The sequence below is a fragment of the Magnolia sinica genome, chromosome 2, assembly GCF_029962835.1.
Source record: "Magnolia sinica isolate HGM2019 chromosome 2, MsV1, whole genome shotgun sequence".
Lineage (NCBI taxonomy): Eukaryota > Viridiplantae > Streptophyta > Magnoliopsida > Magnoliales > Magnoliaceae > Magnolia > Magnolia sinica.
In genome coordinates, this window is record NC_080574.1 from 14463211 (window position 1) to 14486392 (window position 23182).

Below are 23182 nucleotides of genomic sequence, written 5' to 3' on the forward strand. Positions count from 1 at the left end.
GCCTAATTTCATAAAATGAGTTGGAAAAACGAATGGACGGCGTAGATATACACAACGCATACATCAAGGTGGGCCACACGGTCACGGTACCACCCACCACAATGCTGGTTCCAGATCCCAGCAAAGTCGCGCCCCCAACTGAGCGAGGCATACATGCTCGGCCAAGAAGTGAATACAGTTTCCTACAATTGGGGTCCACTGATCAGTGATCCAAATCGCTCATCGAGGATGGTTCATTAGCCGTTGAAGATTTTAACCCACGAGCCATCCACAATTCCTGTATCTCGGATCATGAGCAGTAGGTTCGACTTACAGAGAGAGTGGGAGGGAGAGAGACAGAGCATGAAGATCTTGGTGACCGGCGCATCCGGTTACGTAGGGAGCAATCTGTGCCGTGCTCTGCTCAGAGAAGGCCACTCCGTACGGGCGTTCGTACGGCCGACCAGCGACCTGAGCTGGCTCCCTCATGTCGAGGACGGAGGCCCTCTGGAGCTTGCCTACGGTGACGTCACCGACTACGGTTCCCTGCTCGCTGCCTGCTACGGTTGCCACGTCATTTTCCACACCGCTGCCCTCGTAGAACCGTGGCTTCCAGACCCTTCCAGATTCTTCTCCGTAAGTAAACGCTCTAGTGAACCGTGAAATGTCGATTGTGTTTGGATGCAATATTGAATTCGATTGCAATATGTAGTTCGCTGTAGTTACCCCTCAAATTGCAGTTACATTCCTTTCAAGTGCGGTCTGAATACGAAGGTTGCGTTTGGATGCACAAGTGAATTGGATTGCGAACACTTAGAAAAGGAAATGGTTGCAACTTGATTCGGAAGGTGGCAGAAACATTCAATTTGCACGTAGGTTGGTTTCATTGCTAACTTGAAAGTGCCATCATTGCAATTTGGAGCCGTAACACTCAATATGATTGCTAGGGAACAAAATTGGTATCTGGTCATTTCACCTCTGATTATCGCGATTTGGTTTGATAGTGTGTCCAAACGCACCCTTTCGTAATTTAAAAAAGTTGGTCAATTCCTTTATATTGAACTTATTGTTGCAATTCAGTTCGATGGTGCATCCAAAGCCATGAATCAGCACCAAGTTTCAAAATATTGGAATCTACCTTATTGTATTGGAAATGTATCGCGATGAATCTCATGATACAATAAGAGCATTTGCATCATGATACGGGAGTGTATAGAGAATTATCATTTGCATGTGTTTACATCATTATTCTGGTTACATACACATAGTAGCAGAATCTACTGCCCATACTTCACTCACGTGATCTCTTAAAGGAATTCGATACTGCACTGGTTGATATTTCATAAGATATCATATCGAATTAGAATGCATTGTGTTATGGGAAAATCTGTAGTACGTTTTGACTTGAGGATGATCTCCGAGTAGCAAGGCATGGAGTGATCTCTGAGTAGCGAGACCTAAGAGGAATGTCCGAGAGACGAGGTTTGACGAGCTAATACATTGCTTGGTATCAATTCCGAGGTGTGACATCGTTGTCATCACTCGGGTGTGACGTCGTCATCGTCCCTCGGGTTTAGCTGGAAGAGTAGAGACGACTAACACCACGTCCCAATATCACACGATCTCTGGGATAATTGCACAACCACCAACATCTACACGTTCACCAGATGTGGTTAGTGGCTAAGATTGCACCGAGAAATGTGGACACGTCTATCTCGGTTAAAAGGTATAAATAGCCATCTAACGAAGAGGGATAGGTACGCAAAATCTCTCACCCGAAACCCAACCACATTACTTAGACCTAGATTCCTAGCCTGACTTTGGCATCGGAGGGTCCCCTACTCTAGCCAGGGTCTTCTTTGTCCTTTTCTTGTGTCGGCACACAGGACTCGGCTCAACTGCTCGAAGCTCGGCGAAGGGTGAACTAGATTTTTGCATCAACATTTTGGCGCCGTCTGTGGGAAGTTTGTGACGAAAAGACTTGATAGCTCTACGAAGAGATGGTCAAAGGAAAGAAGAAAGCATTCCCAACAACTACTATGGAACCTGAGCCAAACGGGCGGCCGCACTCATCTTCCTTACTCCATATCGAGTCGGCCCGAATAGGGCCGTCTCAACGTTCTCGGAATCGAAGGGGGAAATATAAGGCTATGCAGAATGAGATTCAAGTATTGAGGGACGAGATCAACCAGATAAAGCAACAGTGGGCGCAGCAGCCACCTTCCAATCGGGAAGATGTCACCCCAGCAACAATGAATGAGCCGCTACATGTGAGCTCACGGGTCGGGGCATCTCGGAACTTGTCTGCTAGAACTCCTAACCCCGCCCGGAATGCAACGACTCGGGCCCCGACCTATGTATCAGTGACCTCGACCTAGGCCCCGACTGACCTTCGCCACGAACTAGAGAGAATGAGAAGAGGTAAGACACCCGAGGTCGAAGCCCCTCGAGAAACAGTTGCTGAAAACCAAGACCCATGGGAGTCTCAGGTCAATGAACTTTGGAATCAAGTTAAGACTTTGCAGCAGAGACAGCATGCCCCAACTCCGACTGCGGTAGAGGCGATGATGGAGGAAACTGAACCTTCATTCACCAACGATATTATGAGCGCAACAATGCCTCCCAGGTTCAGGATGCCCCCTGTTATTCAGTACTCAGGGTCCGGGGACCCAACAGAGCACGTGGAGTCTTATCGCTCTTGGATGCAGATTTAAGACGCATCAGAGGCGATGATGTGCAGGGCTTTTTCGATAACTCTCACTGGGGCTGCTCAAAACTGGTATCGACAATTAAAGCCGAGGTCGATTAACACTTTCGCTGAGCTCAGTCGATCGTTTCTGACCCAGTTCATCGTCGGAAAGAAGAGTCGGAAACCGTCCACTCATTTGCTCACTCTCAGGCAAGGGAGCAGAGAATCGTTGAAAGACTACATCTTCCGCTTTAACGAGGAGGCTCTGCAGGTGGACAACTACGACGATAAGATGACACTGTTAGCCATGATTAGCAGGCCCAAGGAGGGAAGATTCCTCTTCTCGATGGGGAAGAATCCGCCAACTACTCTGGGTGAACTCATTAATCAAGCCCAGAAGTATACAAATGCTGAAGAATTCTTCAGCTCATGCAAGAGCAGCCAAACCGCAGAGCACTCGTCCAAGGAGAAGAGGCAAAAGGATGAAGTGCCACAACAAGCAAACAAAAGAAGGCCGGACGATAATACATCCCGAGATCGGAGGCCGAGAGCAAGTTCAGCTCGTACGCTCCTCTCAACATGTCTCCAGAGCAAATCTTGTTGGACATCCGCGACCACAAACTACTACATTGGCCGAGTTGCATGAAGACAGAAGATGACCAGCGAGACAAGCGCAGGTATTACCGCTTCCATCGCGATCATGGGCACAACACTAGTGATTGTATTGATCTCAAGGAAGAGATTGAGACCCTCATTCGGAAGGGTCACCTGCGTCGATATGTGAAGGAACAGAAATCAACTCGGAAAGATAATCAGCCGAGCAGAGCTACAGAAGAAGCTACAGAGATCCGGATAATCTACGGTGGTCCGTCCGGAGGTGGTGACTTAAATCGGGCTCGAAAAGCCTACTCTTGGAGCTCTGATCCCAAGCATCACGTCTACTCGGCAGACAGGCCGAGGAAAGAACTCCGAGTAAGTCCATGCAACTTCACCTTTACAGAAGATGATGCGAGGGGAATTCAACATCCCCACAATGACGCCTTGGTGATCACGATGACAATAGTTAACCACAAGGTTTATCGCATCCTGGTCGACACCGGGACCTCGGCGGACATACTCTACTCGCAGGCGTTCGATAAGATGGGGATAGACAGATCGCGTCTGCGACCTGTAAAGACACCGCTACACGGCTTCGCGGGTGATAAAGTGATCTCCGAGAGCGCGATTTCCCTCCTGGTCACGGCAAGGGAAGGGCAGAATCAAGTGACCCTGCTAGTTGATTTCTTGGTGGTAAATGTACCATCCGCCCACAATGCCATCAACGGACGGTCGTCCCTTAACGCCATGAGGGCGGTCATGTCCACATATCATCTAATGATGAAGTTTCCCGCCAAGGGAGGAGTCAAATATGTCCGAGGGGACCAGAGAGAAGCCCGAAGGTGCTATTCAGTAGCGCTCAGGAAGGGCTCGGCAAAGCAAGCCCTCACGATAGACATACTCGACCCCCAGGAAGAAACTTCTGCCAAAGGTTCACCCACTGAGGATCTCGTAATAGTTCCGCTTAACGACTACGACCCGAGTAGAACAGTGCGACTCGGATCTTCGTTGAATGTCGAGCAGCGAAATCAGATGCTGGCCTTTCTACGTCAGCACAAAGACATCTTCGCATAGTCCCACCAGGACATGCCAAGCATCTCTCCGGAGGTCATAGTCCACAAGTTGAACGTGGATCCAAAGCAAAAGCCGATCAAGTAAAAAAGGAGGGCTTTCGAGCCTGAAAGGTACGCAGCAATAGCTAAGGAGGTCCCTCAGGACGATCTGGAAGCTCGGCGTCTGAAGATCAGAGCGGCACGATATGCGATCCTGGGTGACACGCTTTACAAGAAAGGGTACTCTCAACCCTACCTGAGGTGTCTGCGACTGGATGAGGTTGAGTATGTGATTAGAGAAATCCATGAAGGAATCCGCGGAAGTCACTCTGGGAGTCGCGCATTGGCTCAAAAGGTACTTTTGGCTGACAATCCGAGAAGATTCCAAGAGCTTTGTCCAGAGGTGTAAGGCTTGGAGTACATTTTGACTTGAGGATGATCTCTGAGTAGCAAGGCTTGGAGTGATCTCCAAGTAGCGAGACCTAAGAGGAATGTCCAAGAGACGAGGTTTGACGATGTAATACACTGCTTGGTATCAATTCCGAGGTGTGACGTCGTTGTCGTCACTCGGGTGTGACATCGTCGTGGTCCCTCGGGTTTAGCTGGAAGAGTTGAGGCAACTAACACCATGTCCCAATATCACACAAGCTCTGGGATAACTGCACAGCCGCCAACATTTGCATGTTCACTAGACGTGGTTAGTGGCTAAGATTGCGTGGAGAAATGTGGACACGTCTATCCCGGTTAAAAGGTGTCAATAGCCATCTAATGAAGAGGGATAGGTACGCAAAATCTCTCATCCGAAACCTAACCACACTACTTAGACCCAAATTCCTAGCCTGAATTTGGCATCAGAGGGTCCCCTGCTCTAGCCAGGGTCTCCTTTGTCCTTCTCTTGTGCAGGCACACACGACTCGGCTCAAGTGCTTGGAGCTCGGCGAAGGGTGAACCAGATTTTTGCATCAACACATTGTAATAAACTCTTTCAGTGATATGGAAGGCCAAACAATAACTTTGATCGGTGCTGCTTCTTGAGATTTTGTTATTGGGCAGGAATGACGTTGTATCGGTTTTGGATTATTGGATTTTGTGCATATGAGTTTCGTTGCACAATTCATTATTTTTTATTTAGAAAGATTTTTGCATGTTTTATTGGCTTGATCAAATTTGACACTTGAACATTTGAAGGAAGAGGTGTGGTCCGGTGGTAAGAGTACCGCCACAAAGCCTACAGTGGTACCTGGCAGATGTCGGGCCCATGTGGTGTATGTATGACATCCAACCCATCCATCAGATGCAGCCCTTCAGATTAGACCCATGTCCTGAAATCAACTCGATACAAAACTGGATGGCCACAACACAGGAAACAAGTTGGGAGGGGATGTCCACTCTTTGTTCTTATTGGGCCCACCTGAGTCTCATAACAACCTGATTTTTGTCCCGACCCTTCATCAGTGACAGATGGAGGGTATGTAGGCCTGGATTCTGTATATACGGTATAGCGGGCATCGAAATCAATGGTGGTATCCCCTCTCAACTTGTCCCTAGTTCTGTGGCTCAGTTGAGTTTCTGTTTGAACTGATTTTTGGACCCTGGGTATAATGTAAGATGATGTATCTGATGTATGGATCAGATGTTGTGAATACATCACATTGGCCCCCCACTTTTTCCAGCTATCGCTTACGGTGGTACCGGTAAAACCCGGCACACCCCTTGAAAGAAATCATTCTGATATCGAGAAAATTCCTGAAATTCAAAGTCTCACTATGCTTTTCGGAGCATCCATGTTGAAAATGCATGGTTTACCACTATTACTTTCTCTTGCTTTCTTTCTTTTTCTTTTTCATGCCTTTTGAGTAGTGGCCATTGGTTGACTATTGTTCTGCAGTCACTAACAACAATAGGAATAGACATCTCAGATTTGAGGAATTGTATGATCCTTGACCTGAGGTTATGCATAGATAAAGCAATGATATTGAATGTGAACTTTGCCTTCTGTAGGTCAATGTGGGAGGCTTAAAAAATGTCTTGCAAGCTTTTAAAGAGGCAAAGACGCTCCAAAAGATAATATATACATCTTCATTTTTCGCTCTTGGACCTACCGATGGATATGTTGCCGATGAGAAACAGGTAGAGTGGATTTCTTAATTTTTCTTGGCCCACCATTCTGATTTAAGTTCTCAACAATTTTGTAGCACAAGTTAGCTTTACATATTGACTATCACTAAGTTATGTTGCTGTGGCACACAAATGAGAAGCACCCATTGTCAGTAAGATAGGTTTGCAAATAAAAGTCTCGCTCTCGACTGACATCACAAGCAAATCTCCTAATGTTACATGTCTCAATAGGGTTCTACAAACAAACCATGTTGGCATAGCTTCTTCCGTATTTATGATATTTGACATGTATCAGATTGTAATGCAAGTTTGGACACCTTGTACGTCCACATTAAGATGGATGCTATGTTTGTACGGGAGATATCCTTAGCTAATTAGTCGATAGTCTATTATCTATGCTTATGAACGTATATACCATCTATATGTTTGTACTAGTGATGCTACAAATGTTTCCCACTTAGGTGTTAGGCCTTTTGTCAGTTGGTCGATTAAAATCCATTTTATGTCTGGTTGCTCTTCCTTGAGAGCGAAGAAACCCCTGATACTAAGTCCCTAGGGATGTGAAATTCTGTTCTGAGAAAGGGGAAGGTTTAATCAGTTCTTAGGATGCGACAAGTTTCTGTTAGTGTCTTAGGATCGTTTCATTTATTGGCAACTGTGCAGCTATCTTTATCTATGCACTTGGATTTGAAGTGTTCCTTTGTTTTTTTGTGGACTCAAAGGGGACTTGGTAAGTTAAACAATCACTTCTTTGTAGCCAAAGCTCATGTGTCTAAATATCCCTTGGGGAAAATTAGAGATGTCTCCTACATTACCTGTAATATGTGAAAGTATTGACGTGATTTCATATATTTATTCGGTCTGAATGAAACATAAAAAAACATAAGCTAGATGACGGAACAGAGAGACCTAGGATGTATAAGATCATAACATTAGTGATTCAGCAGATTCAGATTCTTATATATCCACTCCCTTGGTGAGCTCCTAGGAAGTCCTCATGTTGCACCCCTCCCTATCCTTCAAAAAGAAAACATTCCTATATATCCACTCACGTGATTCTTCATCATATGATTCATATGAGATCTATCTGTCTAGATATCATATACATCCAGAAAGCATATGCTTTGGAATAAGCTTGTACAATTTGGGAAGGGGTTTTTATTGATTAAAACAAAAAGAATCTACTTCAACCGATTGCCTTTAGGCTTGGCCATAAATAACATACAAATCATACTTGGAAAGGTCGGACAATTAGCCATAGCAGCAGATGCTGTAACGAAATTGAGAGTTTGTTAGCACAATTTGTTTGAAAATTTACTTCGGTGAATACTTGTAATTTCGTCGTAATTGCAAAGAGCCATCAATTGTGATTTACCGCATACATTGATTGCTGATTACCCTGATATGATGTTCAAGTAAATCTTACTTTTCCCATGTAATTTCATCCTTCAGATTTGGCAGGATAGTCTGCCTTGGAAACAATCATTTGCCATAAGCCTACGGTAGGGGTGTACTACTCGAGGTACACGTGCACAGGGTTGGGATTTTAAAACCTCTTTGATGGGTGGATATTCCCTCTCATCTTCTCCATCTCATTCAAAACCATCTTTGCAACTTCCACTACACCATCTTCCCCTTCCTTTCTTCTACCTAGTGTGCATCACCTGCAGTGTCTGGAGTCATCCTTCTGTAACATGCAATCCAGAACATCAAAAACAGTGACCTGGTCGCCTTAACCATCCCTGACTTGGAGCTCAAAATAAGGAAGATATCATCTTCGTAAGTTCCTCCCAACTATGGGCAAATCATATAACAGCTCCACACCGAACCCAAACAACTCTAAAAAAACACGTAGCACTGTTAGCTCGAAGAATAAGTCAAGATTGGGACGTCCATGTGACGTTCTTGGTATGTCAATAGATAATATGGTGGATGCAGTCAAGACCCTCACACTTACAATGATCAAGGGTATGGACATATGTCGCATGTGTCGAAAGTTATGACTGCATTGGAGCAGGTGCATGGCTTGAGCAATGACAACTTTCTATCTGTGAGCAACATCCTGTCAAAGGATGAGCAATATGCAGCCCTCTTCCTTAATTTTGCTAAACATAGGCAGCCCGATTGGATGCAACTGTTGGTTCAAGCCCACCAGGCTCATGCAATGTGATTGTCATTTGATGCCAATATGGAGTTGTTTTCTTTGCATCTGTTTATCTTGTAAACTTGATGAATGTAAACACACATCAATTGCCATTGGTAGATATCTTTTCTTTTACGATAGTTTATACTTACAACTCTTTGCAATGCAAGTGTTAATTAGAAAATAGTTGTATGTTCTGGTCCTAGCGTCAATACATTTTTTTATTGTAAATGTTGGTAGATAGTGTTCATTGGTTGTTAGGAAAACAACAAGGCAAAAGGTGGACTCAACCATTCCCTGTGAAGTTCTTGTCTCAGCGTTTGGGAGTGGCAAATGTGTTCCCCTATATTTGTTGCAATTGCTTGCCATAAGCAAACACCCAAATCTGAATGCAGCTAAAGGTTGTCCAAGGATGATGCAGGCTTACAGTCCATCTAGGCCCACATAGGACCCAACAATGGCATAGGCCCACAGCCCCCTGTAGAGCCCAACATGTGTTGATTTTTTGACTATTTATTTGTAGATCTGGAAGCATAAATCAAGGATTGCAATTTACTGTATTTTGGATGATATGGGGGCTGATTTAAAGATATAATTGAAGATGTGGGGTTGATTTAGAGATGTAATTGAAGAATTTAGGATTATTTTCTATATTTGCTTGTACTATTGTTAGGCTTTTACCATCTTAGGTAGATTAGATTGATTTGAAATCAATTAGCGGGAGGGGGGAGTTTAATGTTATTTAAGTTATTTCCCTCTCTACTCAAATATTATTGTGACTGTAATTCTTGTCTACACTTTTGCTATTCAGTGTCAATATATCATTGATTCGATTACTGGATTGCACCAGTGGAGCACTGGAACATATTGTACTGATTGACAAGACCTTTACCATTTGAATACAATCACCTGAATTGACCTTTCACCATTGAAACCATCTGAAGGCAACGTTTATACAAAAGTGGTAACTGATGGTCAAATTCCTCTCACACAGGGAGACAACTAATGTAATTTTGCAATCATTATTATATTACATTACATTTCCATGGTAAACTACGAAATAAACAGGCCCTTAGTTTCACGTGCCATCCTTTTTGAATGCTCATGTAGAGTTGACACTAAGCATGCCTTTTGCATTGTGGAATGTTTCTACTTATCCTCCTTAACAACAGTTTAATTATTGATTTAATACTATTTCATCTCAAGTAGTGTAGTTTCATCCCATTTTCCACTGGGCCTGTTTGGGAGCTTGGAAAATAAAAGGAGAGTGGCACTTTCTTTCAAAGTTATTTTCCAAGAAAGCATTTGGAGAGAAAATAAATAAATAAAAATAGAAAAAAGGGAGGGGTCTGTGAAAACTTTTTAGAACTTTCTTCTATGAAAAGACATTCTTGGAAATTGTTTTACTCCAGAAAGTGAATTCCTAATCAGGGGGAAAATGTCATTTTTTTTGGAGTGTATTTTCCACCCAAATACTTTTCAAGCTCCTAAATAGGCCCTAAATAAAGTGCCTTCTATTTCAAGATGGAGCAAACATTATGTATTTATAGTCCTTGCATCATCATGGCAGACTCATCATGAAAAGTTCTTTTGCACGGAATATGAGAAATCCAAGGCTGTTGCAGATAAGATTGCTCTACAAGGAGCATCTGATGGTGTGCCGATCATTATTGTTTACCCAGGAGTTGTTTATGGTCCTGGAAAGCTTACGGCTGGAAATGTCGTTGCTCGCATGGTAAGATACTCTCAATTAGGTACCTCGATGCTGTTGGTGCTGCTTGGAATATAATGGCCACTGGAAGTTCATTTATTTTGCCTTGAAACCATATGCCTATGGTTGTGAACCTAACTGACCATACAGTCTGCTGATTTTCCCAATTCCATACACGTGGGCCCATTGTCTGGTGATGTGACATGATGATCTAATGGACCATCCATTGACGTAGGATCCCCCGGCATTCTACAGATAGACCTTTTTAATAATAAAAAAAAAAAGAATCATTCTACATATAAACTGTTAAGGGAAAAAATTTACATCAGAGGTCCACATTCAACATAAGAAAGGCCAAAAATTGGAGAATTCGGAATGTCTAGTCTTGGTAATATTTGGGCCATCACTCATTCACAATGTGCCAATCAAATTAACAGTCTGGATCACCAAACTGAGTGCTACATGTAAGAAATTGAGAGCATGGAGAAGCTGTGTTGTTGCTGGGGTTCAGGACCCTGTAATCAATGATAGAAGTTGATTTAAAACTTTAGTGTAAAGGGCTTTAGGATTCTAAAGTAGTTAAATGAACAATTTCAGATTTGGCTCATTTTACTCTCAGTTTCCTCTCCTCTGTTACAAGGTCCTCCATCCTCGTCTTCAAATCGCTCAGTACCAGGGTGTGAATGTTGGAGACACTTCGTTACAGAAATCTAGAGCAGCTAGCATGAATGCATTAATGTATACAATGCTTGGGAGGAAAGTTTGTACTGTACCATTTTGGTTTTCAGTTTGTGGATGCGTTGCCCATGGTATAGCGATCCAAACCGCTGATATTATTGGCAGTTGGCCCACGCACCAAAATCTCCCAGATGAAAAAAGCCCAATAATGCAGGGGCATTTTCACATTGGGCTCGAGTGGGGTCGCCTATGGAATGTAGGGGCACACTCGGGGTGGGCAGGGCCCACGAGGGAGGTCTCGTGTTCGAGAATCTTCACCAGGGGTGATTAATGCGCATTTCACACCGAGCTCGAGTGGGGTAGCCTGTGGGATGTGGGGGCACACTCGGGATGGGTGGCCCGTGTGAGGTGGTACCTATGTGATTTGGGGCCCATGAGGGGGGTTCGGCCGAGGTCCTAACCCACGAGATATGGGGCCTGAGCTATGAGATAAAGGGATTAATTTGTCATACTCTAACAGTTTGAGCTTTTAGAGCAATTGGTTAATTGTCCTGCATCAAATTGGTATCAGAGCGGGAGGTCTCGTGTTCGAGACTCCTCACCGGGGGTGATTAATGCGCATTTCACACCGGGGTCGAGTGGGGTCGCCTGTGGGATGCAGGCTCACACTCGGGGTGGGCGGCCCGTGTGAGGCGGTACCCATGTGATTTGGGGCCCACAAGGGGGGTTTGTCCGAGGTCCTAACCCATGAGATGTGGGGCCTGGGCTATGAGATAAATGGATTAATTCGCCATACTCTAACAGTTCGAGCTTTTAGAGCAATTGGTTAATTGTCCTGCATCACCCAACCCTTCAATAGGTGCCGAACAAGTATGCAATTACAAAAGAATATTCAGCAAAAGGTTTGACTCAACCAAAAAAATGGCCAAAATATTCTATAGCTTGGGTCTTCCAATCTGGGGTTTTTCGGTACATGGTCCATCCATGGTGAGGACCATCATAGAAAAACTTTTGGATCACCGAACCATGGGCCCCAGTAGTATAAACCAAAGTTTCAGAAAACATCCTCTTACCCGATATAATAGTAACAAACACTACGCCATGTTCTGTGACAAAAAGCACCTTAGCAGCCATCATATAATGGAAATAATTGCCATTACATATGGTAGTTTTGTTTTGTTTTGGTTTTTTTTTTTTTTTAATAGTAATAGCTCTACATTGACTGTTTTAGTAAAGGGTAAAAAGGCCATTCTCCATGGACTGGATATTCCCATTTACCTGTCTTTCCATTTTGTAATGGCAGTTAATGTTACGAACAGCTGTGCCAGTTGACTTTTGTGACATCATAAAACTGTCTTCGAAACCTTGGTACAAACTACAGACTGAATACCTGGACCTAATGTAAAAACTTTCAGCCCAAACAATTTATAGTATCTCGTCTCCATTACCGATATACATGTGTATTAATTATTTGCAATCCACATGTTTCATTCAGAAAAGGAGAACCCCAGGCTATGCAATATTTACATTTGTGGCTCATTTGAATGTTCTTATTGTTCTCATGCCAGATGATTGAACGCTTTAATGGGCGGTTGCCTGGCTATATTGGCTATGGAACCGATAAGACATCGTTTAGCCATGTTGAGGATGTTGTAAATGGACACATAGCAGCAATGCATAAAGGGCGAGTGGGAGAAAGGTACCTACTTACTGGAGAAAATGCATCTTTTGTGCATGTTTTCAACATTGCAGCTATCATCACCGGAACAAGAAGGCCTTGGTTTCACATCCCTTTATGGGTGGTGGAGGCCTATGGATGGATCTCAGTCCTTTTGGCTCGAATTACAGGAACGCTTCCTCTAATCAGTTATCCAGTAATGTTCTGACCGGAGCTTAGTTATCATTTTCATTTTGCATTTCCCTGCATTTGGATGCACAAGTGAATTGAATCATAGTCATTCAGTTTAGTCAAGAATCAATGGGAAAAAAAAAACAATTGTGTTTCCTAGTGTTCATAATGAGGAACTAGCCCTTGAATTGCAGTTGTTTTCTTTTTGAATCCAACTTGACAGTATCATAATTGCAATTTGGGGCATGCCAGCAAAATTAAAATTTGCTTATTTCCACCTTATTAGATTTAACTTCTGCAGTTCTACTCATCAATGCATCCAAAAGGACTCTTTAAGTGTTGGTTGTGCTATAATTGAGATTTGAATTCAAACTCATGCATGATGGATTGCAGACAGTGAATGTTCTCCGACATCAGTGGTCATACTCTTGTGAAAAGGCGAAAGTAGAGCTGGGATATGACCCTAGAAGCCTGAAGGAAGGTCTGGCAGAGATACTTCCATGGTTGAAGAGTTTGGGCTTGATAACATACTGAAGAAATAATGATTTTACAATTGCAGTTTATGTACTGTTACTGCTGCTGCTCTGTGCAAAAGAGTAATCGGTGGAGTGTTATTCTCCCTCGGGAAATTCTCTAGTGCATCTTCTTCTATGCATAACAGACAATATGTTTGCGTCTTTTCTTTTTTCTTTTTTTTTTTTTTTGGGGGGGGGGTGTCAGGGTAGGCTGTCTGCCATTGAGCTATATTGTGGAACATCCTCCCATTTCCCCTTAGCCTCCTTTAGCAGGTGTTATAGCCTTTATGTGATAAGATGGGGGGCCAAAAGCGATACAGATACATGTGTAACTAAATGTCCTTGCAAACCCAAAGTTTTTAATTGGCAATATACTTGACTGGGGGGCAGGGTACGCTGTCTGCCATTGAGCGATATTGTGGAACATTCTCCCATTTCCCCTTAGCCTCCTTTAGCAGGTGTTATAGCCTTTATGTGATAAAATGGTGGGCCAAAAGCGATACAGATACATGTGTAACTAAATGTCCTTGCAAACCCAAAGTTTTTAATTGGCAATATACTTGACTGGATCGATTCAATTAATAATACAAAGTGGGATTGAACCATCATAGTTTGTGTCTTCATAGGCTGATTGATTAGCTCACTTGAGGATATTACTTCAAACCCTGTATGGCATTGCATTCGACCATGTTGGTCCTATTGATCGTATTGTGTGCTAGCATGCCCTATTTCCTCACCATACATCTTCCAGACATTAGTACTGTGGACTTTTGGTTCTGTGTGATCAGCGACTGAAAATGCAACCACTTATTCAAATACAACTCTAGCTACGTCATTTGACCCTGTGCACGATGGCCACATTGGGCATTCATTATCAGTATAGTTCAAAGAGCCAAGAACTCAACTCAAAATATTTAGCCGGGTCGAGTTGACCCAAAGACTCAACTTGATATTTAATAATTAAATTAAGAAGATATTGGGTTAATAATAGGTAGTTAGAATGGTATGAATATTAATAATAATTTTTTTTTTTTTTTTTTAAAAGGCTCACTTTTTTGTCAAAGAAACTGCATATGGCAAGTTGATAGGTGCACATTTGCTTTACTGTGAAGATTGATCCTGGAATCACCATAATTATTGGGGGACCCAAACAAAGATTCTTGAGAAGGGTCATGCCTTGGGAGCCGGAGTCATCAACTCTGGCCAAGCTGAAAAAGGCCATTTTAATCTCACTAGGGTGATCTCTAGGGGGCCGTTTTGATTCAAGCTTGTGTCACAATAAGCTATCTATGGACATGTTGCCAGGACTAGTTCATCATAAGTCCATTTCTTGTTCATCAAACACTTTGGAATAGGAAGTAAGGATGGAATGTGGCACACAGGAAGTTTAATAGGGATGGTGGCATGGTGACACGTGCCACATTTGTTTGTGCTTGAAAACTGATGGTGACACATGTGCTTGTAAAATGCTTGAACTTGGATGATCGCACACATGGTACATTTGAAACATGTAGTGCATGCACATGTCACCTACCTGATGACTTGGCCACGTTAATTTTTTGGTCAGGACTTGTGCACCATGTCATCTACCCAGTGAATGGACTTGGATCATACATGCCATTCTGGCACTAATTGCCTGAGCTGTTCGAACAAATCATGCCCCACCCTTTGTGCTGCATCTATACCTCTCCTTTTGAATAAATTTTCTGCATTCAATGAAATTGATACATATTTACAACACTTTTATCTCACTGTATAGGAGGGGTACCAGTTTGGAGTTCATGATTCCCCCCAAATTACAAATGCAACATGTGCTGCTGCCACCCTATTGTCCTCTTTCAGTGTTGTGGGTTGTGTCAAAATCATTGCTAAAAGAAGAAAAAGCTACTCCCATGATCGAATGGGTGGAGGCCCATTCTTCCACCAATTCTGACTTCAATCATTGAGATCAGCAAAACACAAACATCTAGCAATTGTACAAGCACGATCAAGACGCACAGCTTCAGCCTATGCAATTTCGATTGAACTGATCAAACTAACTCAGCTTCGGCCTACACAATTTCGATTGAAGCGATTGAAGCTACCGATCTGGTAGAATGGGATGCAGAGGAACCTCCCCTTTCTAGAGAATATGCAACCAACGCCTTCACAACGTTGCGGAATCTCCTTCTGTAAGTTGGAAACTTCGATACGCTCCTCGTCATTCCTATCACTCTGCACAACCAATTCTAATCAGTATAATGGGAGTATCAGTTTCTCTTATTAGTTTAATGTGGCAGGTAGCCCAAAAAAAAAGGTCATTTTCCTTTTAATAAACATTTCATTGACTTTATAAAAAAATAAAATAAAATAAAAACGTAGGTCATTTTTTTAAATATCTATCTGATGATTCTAATCAGAAGTTAAGAAAAAGAGGAGCAAATCATGGGTTTTGCAGCCTGACCAAAAAAAAGTATTGTTTGTGCAAGTGATCAAATTGAAATATCCAGACTTGGAGAATACCCAGAAACCCATTTCCTGTAAAAGTAAAGACACAACAACTCCTTTTTCTAATATTGCCAAGTAACAGAGCCAGGTTCTTTTGAGAAAAATATGGCTACCAATATCATGATGTGATAGGGTCAAATTTCAAGTGGGTATTTATAGAATTTTTGGGAAAACCATAAACACTAGCATTTGATCTTGAAAATTTACCAATGGTGAGGTAGTTTCCGTTCCCGTTATTTTCAAAATAAACAACAACCATTGTTACCTAGAGAACATATCTGACTTGCTTTTGTATCAATTTTGAAACTCAAAAACCAAACAAGGAAATGCTTATTAAGTTCTTGCTTGTGAGTGAATAGGGACCTCATAGCTAAAACTTTGAAATCGGCAAGGACATGTTACACGAAGTTGCACTCATTATCCATTACCTTCTGCTGATGGCCTGAATCTGAGCAGCCTTGAGAGCATCCTGTGGAACTTCAGATCCGTTTTTCCAGGCATCCATGCGATCAGTATTCCCTCCCAAGAGTACAAGCTTCTCCAAGAACCTCACCTCTCCCTCACTGATCTTTAAGACCTTGATCTGTTCCTTCATAACCATAATAGGGTGGAAGAACCAATCCAACAGGCGGTCTTGTGGGCGGTTCAATTGGGTAACATCAGTACCATCAGAAAGCAATAACCCATTTGATCCTGCCTTGATAGAGTTAAGGAGACCGTGCAAGAACGAGTAGGAAGGTAGGCCGAGGCCGACAATGGTTTCCTGGCTGCTGCTCTTGGCCCTGCACCACTCATGAAGGTCACCTTGCGTTAACACATTTGCATCCACCAATTCCCTTCCCCTCATTTCACAAGACTTCATCATGTCTTCCCATATCTGTTGCATTGACATTTGAACTACATCCAGTCATATCATGGAAGTACAAGTTCTAAAAGAACTTACCACAATAAGAAGTAACTGAAAATGAAAAATCAGAAAGCGAAAAAATAAAAATAAAAATCCGGAAAAGTAAATGTGAAAGGAATACTTCGTTTTCCAAAAAGAAAGTACCATATGTATGCTTCGTTATAGCTACATTTACTTCTATTCATGTATCGCTGAAACTTTGTGGACGTTAAACGTTTATATTCTGGATAACTGTCACTATGTTAACATAATCGCAGAGTTTTCTGTGCTCGGTTGGAGTTTGTGTCAGTCATTTTGTGTCAAATCTGATGGGGTCTAAGATCAACAGGTCTTGTTTGATGTTTCAATTGGGAGTTCAAAGCCAGAAACATGATGCAATTCAGCTGTTTGGAGAGCGACTGAAAAAGCAAAAGAACTATACAAAGAAGTGTAGAAGCCATTTTTATGCAAGGATGAAGTTAAAAGCCCTACCTGCATCATTTTCACTTCTTGTATTGTCTCCCTAAGAGATCTTGAAGGAGCTAAGCTTGGGACAAGCATTGCAGGTGCCTTGGAAGAGCCTAACCTGCCTCCTGCTGCATTACTAGCACCAACGGATATCTCCGAAGAGTAAGAAGCTTTCTTCCTTCGGTAACGGGGCCTGGTTGAGAGCAACAATACCAGTACTATTAAGAGAGAACCCGATTCATAGAAGAAAACTGAATTCTGTGATGGGCATATCAAATGAGACCAAACCAACACGCATCTTCAAATACTCTCAAGAATGAAGAAAGAAATGATTGAGAGAATTATTACTTTGGAAATATGGACCCCTCTCTCAGATAAAGCCAATCATTCGTGTACTCATCAAATTCCGAAACCATGGCAATCACATATGCAACACCTCTATGGAAAGATCTTTCCTGCGCCAAATGCCAGATCAGTCGTTAGGAAGGATGAAATGTAAGAGATATAACATAAAACTTATTGGAACAGGAATTTACCTGATATGCAATTACTGATCCGTACAACCCAATGAAGAAGCTAGAAAAGATAGCGAATAGAACGCTCCCGATGACAACAAGTGGCCACAGAAGGATTGCCAACCCTGCAACCGGCACACAAGCCGTTTCAAGGAATGGACCCTCCCGGCTCACTAGATCATGTAACAACCGATGCCATCCCCTGAAGAGCATGTAGGGGGCTTTTACCACAGCTATTGCAGTGTAAAGAGGGATTTCTACGATCAGACCCATCAGCCCCACTGCAAGACATCCAGGTACCTGTACTAACCTGCAACAGTTTGAGGCTTGAGCGGTGAGTATATATTAATGAGTTCCAATCAAACATCTTTGTCAGCTAGTTTTGCTTACTCTTGCTTCCATTTAAAATCTTACTTAAAGCTACATCATTCATTTCAGCCTCGATATTAATCCGATGTTCCTATGTCTACTTAGAAATCTAAATGCACTGAGTTTCTGTCTATTCATCTACGATTCCTGATTGCTAGCATCCTGTGTATTTTGTCTTGGAGGATGTAGCAGTGTATGACACAATCTCCATTGGAATACAAACATCTTAATTGCCCCAATTGCATGATGATCAAAAGAGGTATATCAATTCTGAACTGATCTTATTATCTTCTCAACAAAAAAAAAAAAAAAAAATCCTTTTTTGGTACATTGCCGGTGCAATTGATTGGACTAAAGGATTTAAAGGATTTAAAATAAGTCGGACTACAACAGAGTATATAGAGTGCAATTTTAGTAATAATAGGGGTGGGAACAAGGAATTAGTTAAGATCGTTGACCAAGAAGTTTCCCAAAATGACCATTTTCGACATCTTGGGTCAATAATTCATGAGGTGGAGAGATTCAGAAGGATGTTGCCTACAGAATTCAAGAGGGGTGGTAGAATGGAGATGTGCCTTTGGAGTTTTATGTTATTGTCTTCTACTACTCAAAACTGAAAGGAAAATTTTATAGGAAGGCTATAAGACCAGCCATGCTTTATGGGACAGAATGTTGGCAATTAAGGAACAACATGTCCACAGGCTGAGTATTGCTAAAACGAGGATGTTGAGATGGATGACTGGCAAGATAAGGATAGAATTAGAAATGAATGCATTTGAGTGAATTTAGTAGCAGCACCAATAGGTAACAAGATGTGGGAAAGTAGACTTAGATGGTTTGGTCATGTGCAAGAGACACCAAGAACTGCACCGGTTGAAAGAAGTGAGTTCGTACAAGTTGAATGCACTAAAAGCGGAAGGGGAAGGCCCAAGAGGATGTGGGTGGAGGCAGTAAGAAAAGACTTGATGACATATAATCCAACTGAGGTTATGGCCCTTGATAGAGTGGAACGGCAGAAAAGGATTCATGTAGCTGACCCCAATTAGCTGGTATTAGGCTTTGATGATGATGATGATTTGCTACATCATCACACATGCTTCAACGGGCTGAGTTTCATCAAGAAATGCCTCGACAGAAAAACTAAAAATATAAAAAAATCCTATTGTCATACCTCATAGTATGTGTTTCATCTGAATCAGTGCCTTCACGTAACTCCTTCAAATACTGTGGGTATGAATGGTAGCAACAGTCAGCAAAATCCCGGACAGCAGTGCAACTCGCTTTAATGGTTCCCCATGTTCCATCCTGGCAATTGGTTGATGGAATTATTCAAAACAAGTTACTCATGACAATTAATTAGACTGGAAAAGAATAAAGCAGCTGAGATGTATTGAATTCATACCACAATGCAGTGCAAGAACTTCTTCGACTCTCTTTCTTGTCTAAAGGCCTCGAAAGTCGAAACCCATGGTGTGAAAAACCCATAACCAATGGCAATGAGGACATTCCCAGCAATGCTGAGACCCAACCAGAGAGCAAGCAGTGGAGGCAGAGCAAACAACAATGCAAATTTGAGTGCCGCATCGAACCGATTAGTCCTACACAAACAAACCCATTTGATTATTTACACCTCCCTAAGAAAGAATTCCCGATGTCAGGGATACATACTCAACATTGTATTCATTTTACTTGTTATATATTTATCTTCACCATTGTCATCATATTTGGAGTTGGGCTCTTCTTCTTCTTTTTCCTTGGGAATGCTCATGATTGATAGAAAAAAGTCTTATGACTGGCTGCCCCAGCAATGTAATCCTTCACCTGGGCTTGAGACCGGCTGGCACATCTTTCCAGGTGGAGTTTCCTTTTACTATGTTACTGTATTGCCAGTTAAGTCCAAGCCGGTTTTTTGTACATGGTTATCACAGGCTCTGATCTAGGAGCAAGATGCTATGTCTTGTGAGCAGTGAGCCTACAAGCTCCAAATTTGCATAATGCCCCAGCCTTAGGGTGCACTCAGTTGCACCAAATATCATGAAATTTCATTATTAATCAATCTAATTTAGTGTAAATTTCATGAAATACGGTCCAACCAAACACCCCCAAATCCTAACCATGTTTCCTTGCCTCTGCTTCTATGACACGTGGATTTGAAGAGGTTTTGCTAGCAAAACTTGCAACATTAGGCAAGCATTCTGCTCTCTCCCACTCTTCCATCACTACCGAATGAAACACATGCCCCGTGTGATAGGGACCATAGTAGTCCAAAAACCAATGTAATCAGATTATGTTAGATTCTTAGTGCATGCATTAGCATTCTGTGAGTGGACAGTTGAAGAGGTTAAGAAAAATATCCAATAAGGGTACATATGTGTAAGATCTAGATTTTGCCAGAGCTGCGCACTTGTCTCTTTGTTTTGGGAATTCCCTTTCCCCATTTTAATTTTATTGAATATAGTTATATCCTCAAAAGAAATAAGGTTCCAAATTTAGTGGGTGAGACAGTCAGAGAGCTAGGACTTTCTAGCCATGGTCCATTTACACCATGACCCAATGGTTCAGCTGTCCTGATCATATATGTGTGGTGGAAATGGCAGGTAGGAGAGAGTAAAATGGTATTTAAGACGAATTCCCTACAACCTACACAGAAATCAAGCTCTGATGTGATTCAACACCTGCAAAATGTAACATGCAAACACAATTCTTTCATCCCTTCGTAGTTGCCTGTATCAAGACTGCTATTATTGGTTATGGGTTCTTCCCCCAGCTAGCCGCCACTGTGTGGGAGAGGTCGAGCTTTTTCACAACCATACATGATTTTAGACTTACACCCAAGTAATCGACAAGGATTTCAACATCACACATAGAAATCAGGGACCAAAACCGCAAAACCAAGAGAATCATGTAAGATATTAAAAGGGACGAAACGAAACCAAGGGTGGTGCAAGTGATTTACTTACTTAACAAGAGCATACACAGTCCAAGCAATATGAGCAGGTAAGAGCCCCAAAATCACCCCAACATTGCCCAAAATCACCAACAGAGCTGCAACAGGGCCCACCAAAAGACCTATAGACATGGAAAAGAGCAAACAAAATCAAAATCCAAGGAACCCAATAAAACCCATCGTCAAACTATCATGGAAAAGTAAGAAAACCCAAAAACAAAGAATACCAGCCATCAGATTCTTCAAGAAACAACAGAAGAAGGGAAAACTAAAAAAGAAATCAAGAACTGCGTACCTTTGAGAGCCCCAAGGAAAAAAGCAGAGACGAAAACAAACACCACGTAGGTGGTTTTCAAGCAGCCTGTCAGGGGATTCGACATGTCTCGACGATTAGTTAGAAGAAAGATAGGAGCAATGAAGAAGAGGAAGAAGAAGAAGAAGAGAAAACCTTAGAAGGAGACTTTCAATGTTGAATAAAAAAAATGTAACGGTCAAAACGATCGGGCGAATGATGCAGACAATTAGCCACCCAGACAAGCAAATCGTATATGCTTTCTCCGGCTCCTTTACCCTAAAGGGCATTTTCGTCCAAAATCTTATTATCGTGCCCTAAAAATTTACTTTTGGATTTTTGTCCAAAACCCTATCACCGTACCCTAAAAATCTACAAAATCTACTTCTGGTGACATAAGTTTCATACGTTGAAAAAAAAAAAAAAACAAAACATTCTAAAGAAGAGCCTACGGTGCTAATTTTTTCATATTATTATATTATATAAGAGATGCTCCGATGCTCTCGTAGAAGTCATAATGCTCCTGGTTTCATTGAGACACTTAGACACTTCAATTCATTGATCCAGACTGTTCATTATGTCCAAAACAGATTTCATGGGCTACCATGCAAACATCACACCAATCCAACACGTATTAACCATTTATCAATGGCCTTTAATGTGGACGGTCAATATTGTTTACACAAATAGGTCCAATAAAAAAATTGATCTATCCATCGGTTATGGCGCGTCATCAATTGCTTATGATTCTAAAGAATCACTCTATTTAGACATTTGTAGCCATCCCATCCATATCCTGGGAAAATGGTAGTTAAAGAAAATAAGGCCAAATCAAGGATAGATTAGATCATTTGATCAGTGTGATTTTTGTATGGTAATCCACGAAATGCATTATGAACTTAATAGACGGTTCAGATTGATCGATTGGACTTTGAAGTGGATGGATGCAACTAGGAGCACTAGAACAAGGTAACATTTCTCATTATGTAATATAATAAAATAAAATGGAACGATATTTTTAAAAAAAGAAAAACGTCACTACACCCCATCGAGTAGCTAACTTAGATGGGGAATATTCGCAAGCGCTAAGAAATTGGGAGTGAACAAAAAATATAATCCTATCTGGACCGTCCAACTTATGGATACAGTAGAGGCAGGATATATACCCAAAATCAGATTCGCTGATTGATCTTGACCTCTCATTAATCAACTAGTTTTTCTCCAACCGTCCATACGAAGCTAAGCAATACATGATATATGATGTTGGTTTAGTTAATATGGACATGTTAATGAAGCATTGGTAGGAAAAGATCACATTGTGTCCATTGTATGGTTTTGATTGGCAAAATGAGAGAAGATGTAAATAAAAAGCTAAATTTATGAAAAGATACTTTAAAATTTAAAGAATTTAAAATTAGTCAATTGAAAGAATATATAAAATGCAATTTTAATAATAATAAGAGGGAGAATGATAATTTAGCAAAGATTGCAAACTAAGTAATAACTTGAGATAACTATTTTCGACATCTTGAGTTATATATATATATATGGGAAAAGGTATTATGCGCTTGACCTCACTAGTTCGTCCCATGAGGTTGAGCTGTGTGGACCCCACCGTGATGCGTTTCGAACATCTACCTCATCAGTCAGATACACCATTCCATCGTGGGTATAGGTCTCAAAAATCAAGTCAATCCATGACTTGTGTGGGCCACACCACATACAGAAGTGAGGAGGGGCCGTGCACCATTAAAACATTCATAATCATTTTTTGGGCCCACCGAGATGTGGTTTGCAAATTCAGCCCATCCATTATGTATATCCCACTTGGATGAGGGTTCAGACCAAGTTTCAGCAGCATTCAAAACTCAAGTGGGCCCCACCAAG

The 23182-nt window shown here is 41.9% G+C and overlaps 2 protein-coding genes across 2 annotated transcripts; one reads left to right on the top strand and one right to left on the bottom strand.

Moving 5' to 3' along the window:
• Nucleotides 1-127: 127 nt before the first annotated feature.
• LOC131236061 (uncharacterized) lies at nucleotides 128-13500 on the top strand. Its single transcript, XM_058233151.1, has 5 exons — nucleotides 128-615; nucleotides 6319-6447; nucleotides 10149-10313; nucleotides 12536-12841; nucleotides 13210-13500. Exons 1-5 carry the CDS (start codon nucleotides 292-294, stop codon nucleotides 13348-13350), a joined length of 1065 nt encoding a protein of 354 aa, XP_058089134.1. The 5' UTR covers nucleotides 128-291; the 3' UTR covers nucleotides 13351-13500.
• Nucleotides 13501-15019: 1519 nt separating this feature from the next.
• Nucleotides 15020-21513, bottom strand: LOC131236070 (uncharacterized membrane protein At3g27390). Its single transcript, XM_058233161.1, has 9 exons — nucleotides 21299-21513; nucleotides 21017-21125; nucleotides 19459-19654; nucleotides 19228-19361; nucleotides 17709-17997; nucleotides 17521-17627; nucleotides 17197-17365; nucleotides 16247-16695; nucleotides 15020-15545 (listed from the first exon to the last, which is right to left on the bottom strand). Exons 1-9 carry the CDS (start codon nucleotides 21381-21383, stop codon nucleotides 15383-15385), a joined length of 1701 nt encoding a protein of 566 aa, XP_058089144.1. The 5' UTR covers nucleotides 21384-21513; the 3' UTR covers nucleotides 15020-15382.
• Between the last annotated feature and the right edge of the window lie 1669 nt (nucleotides 21514-23182).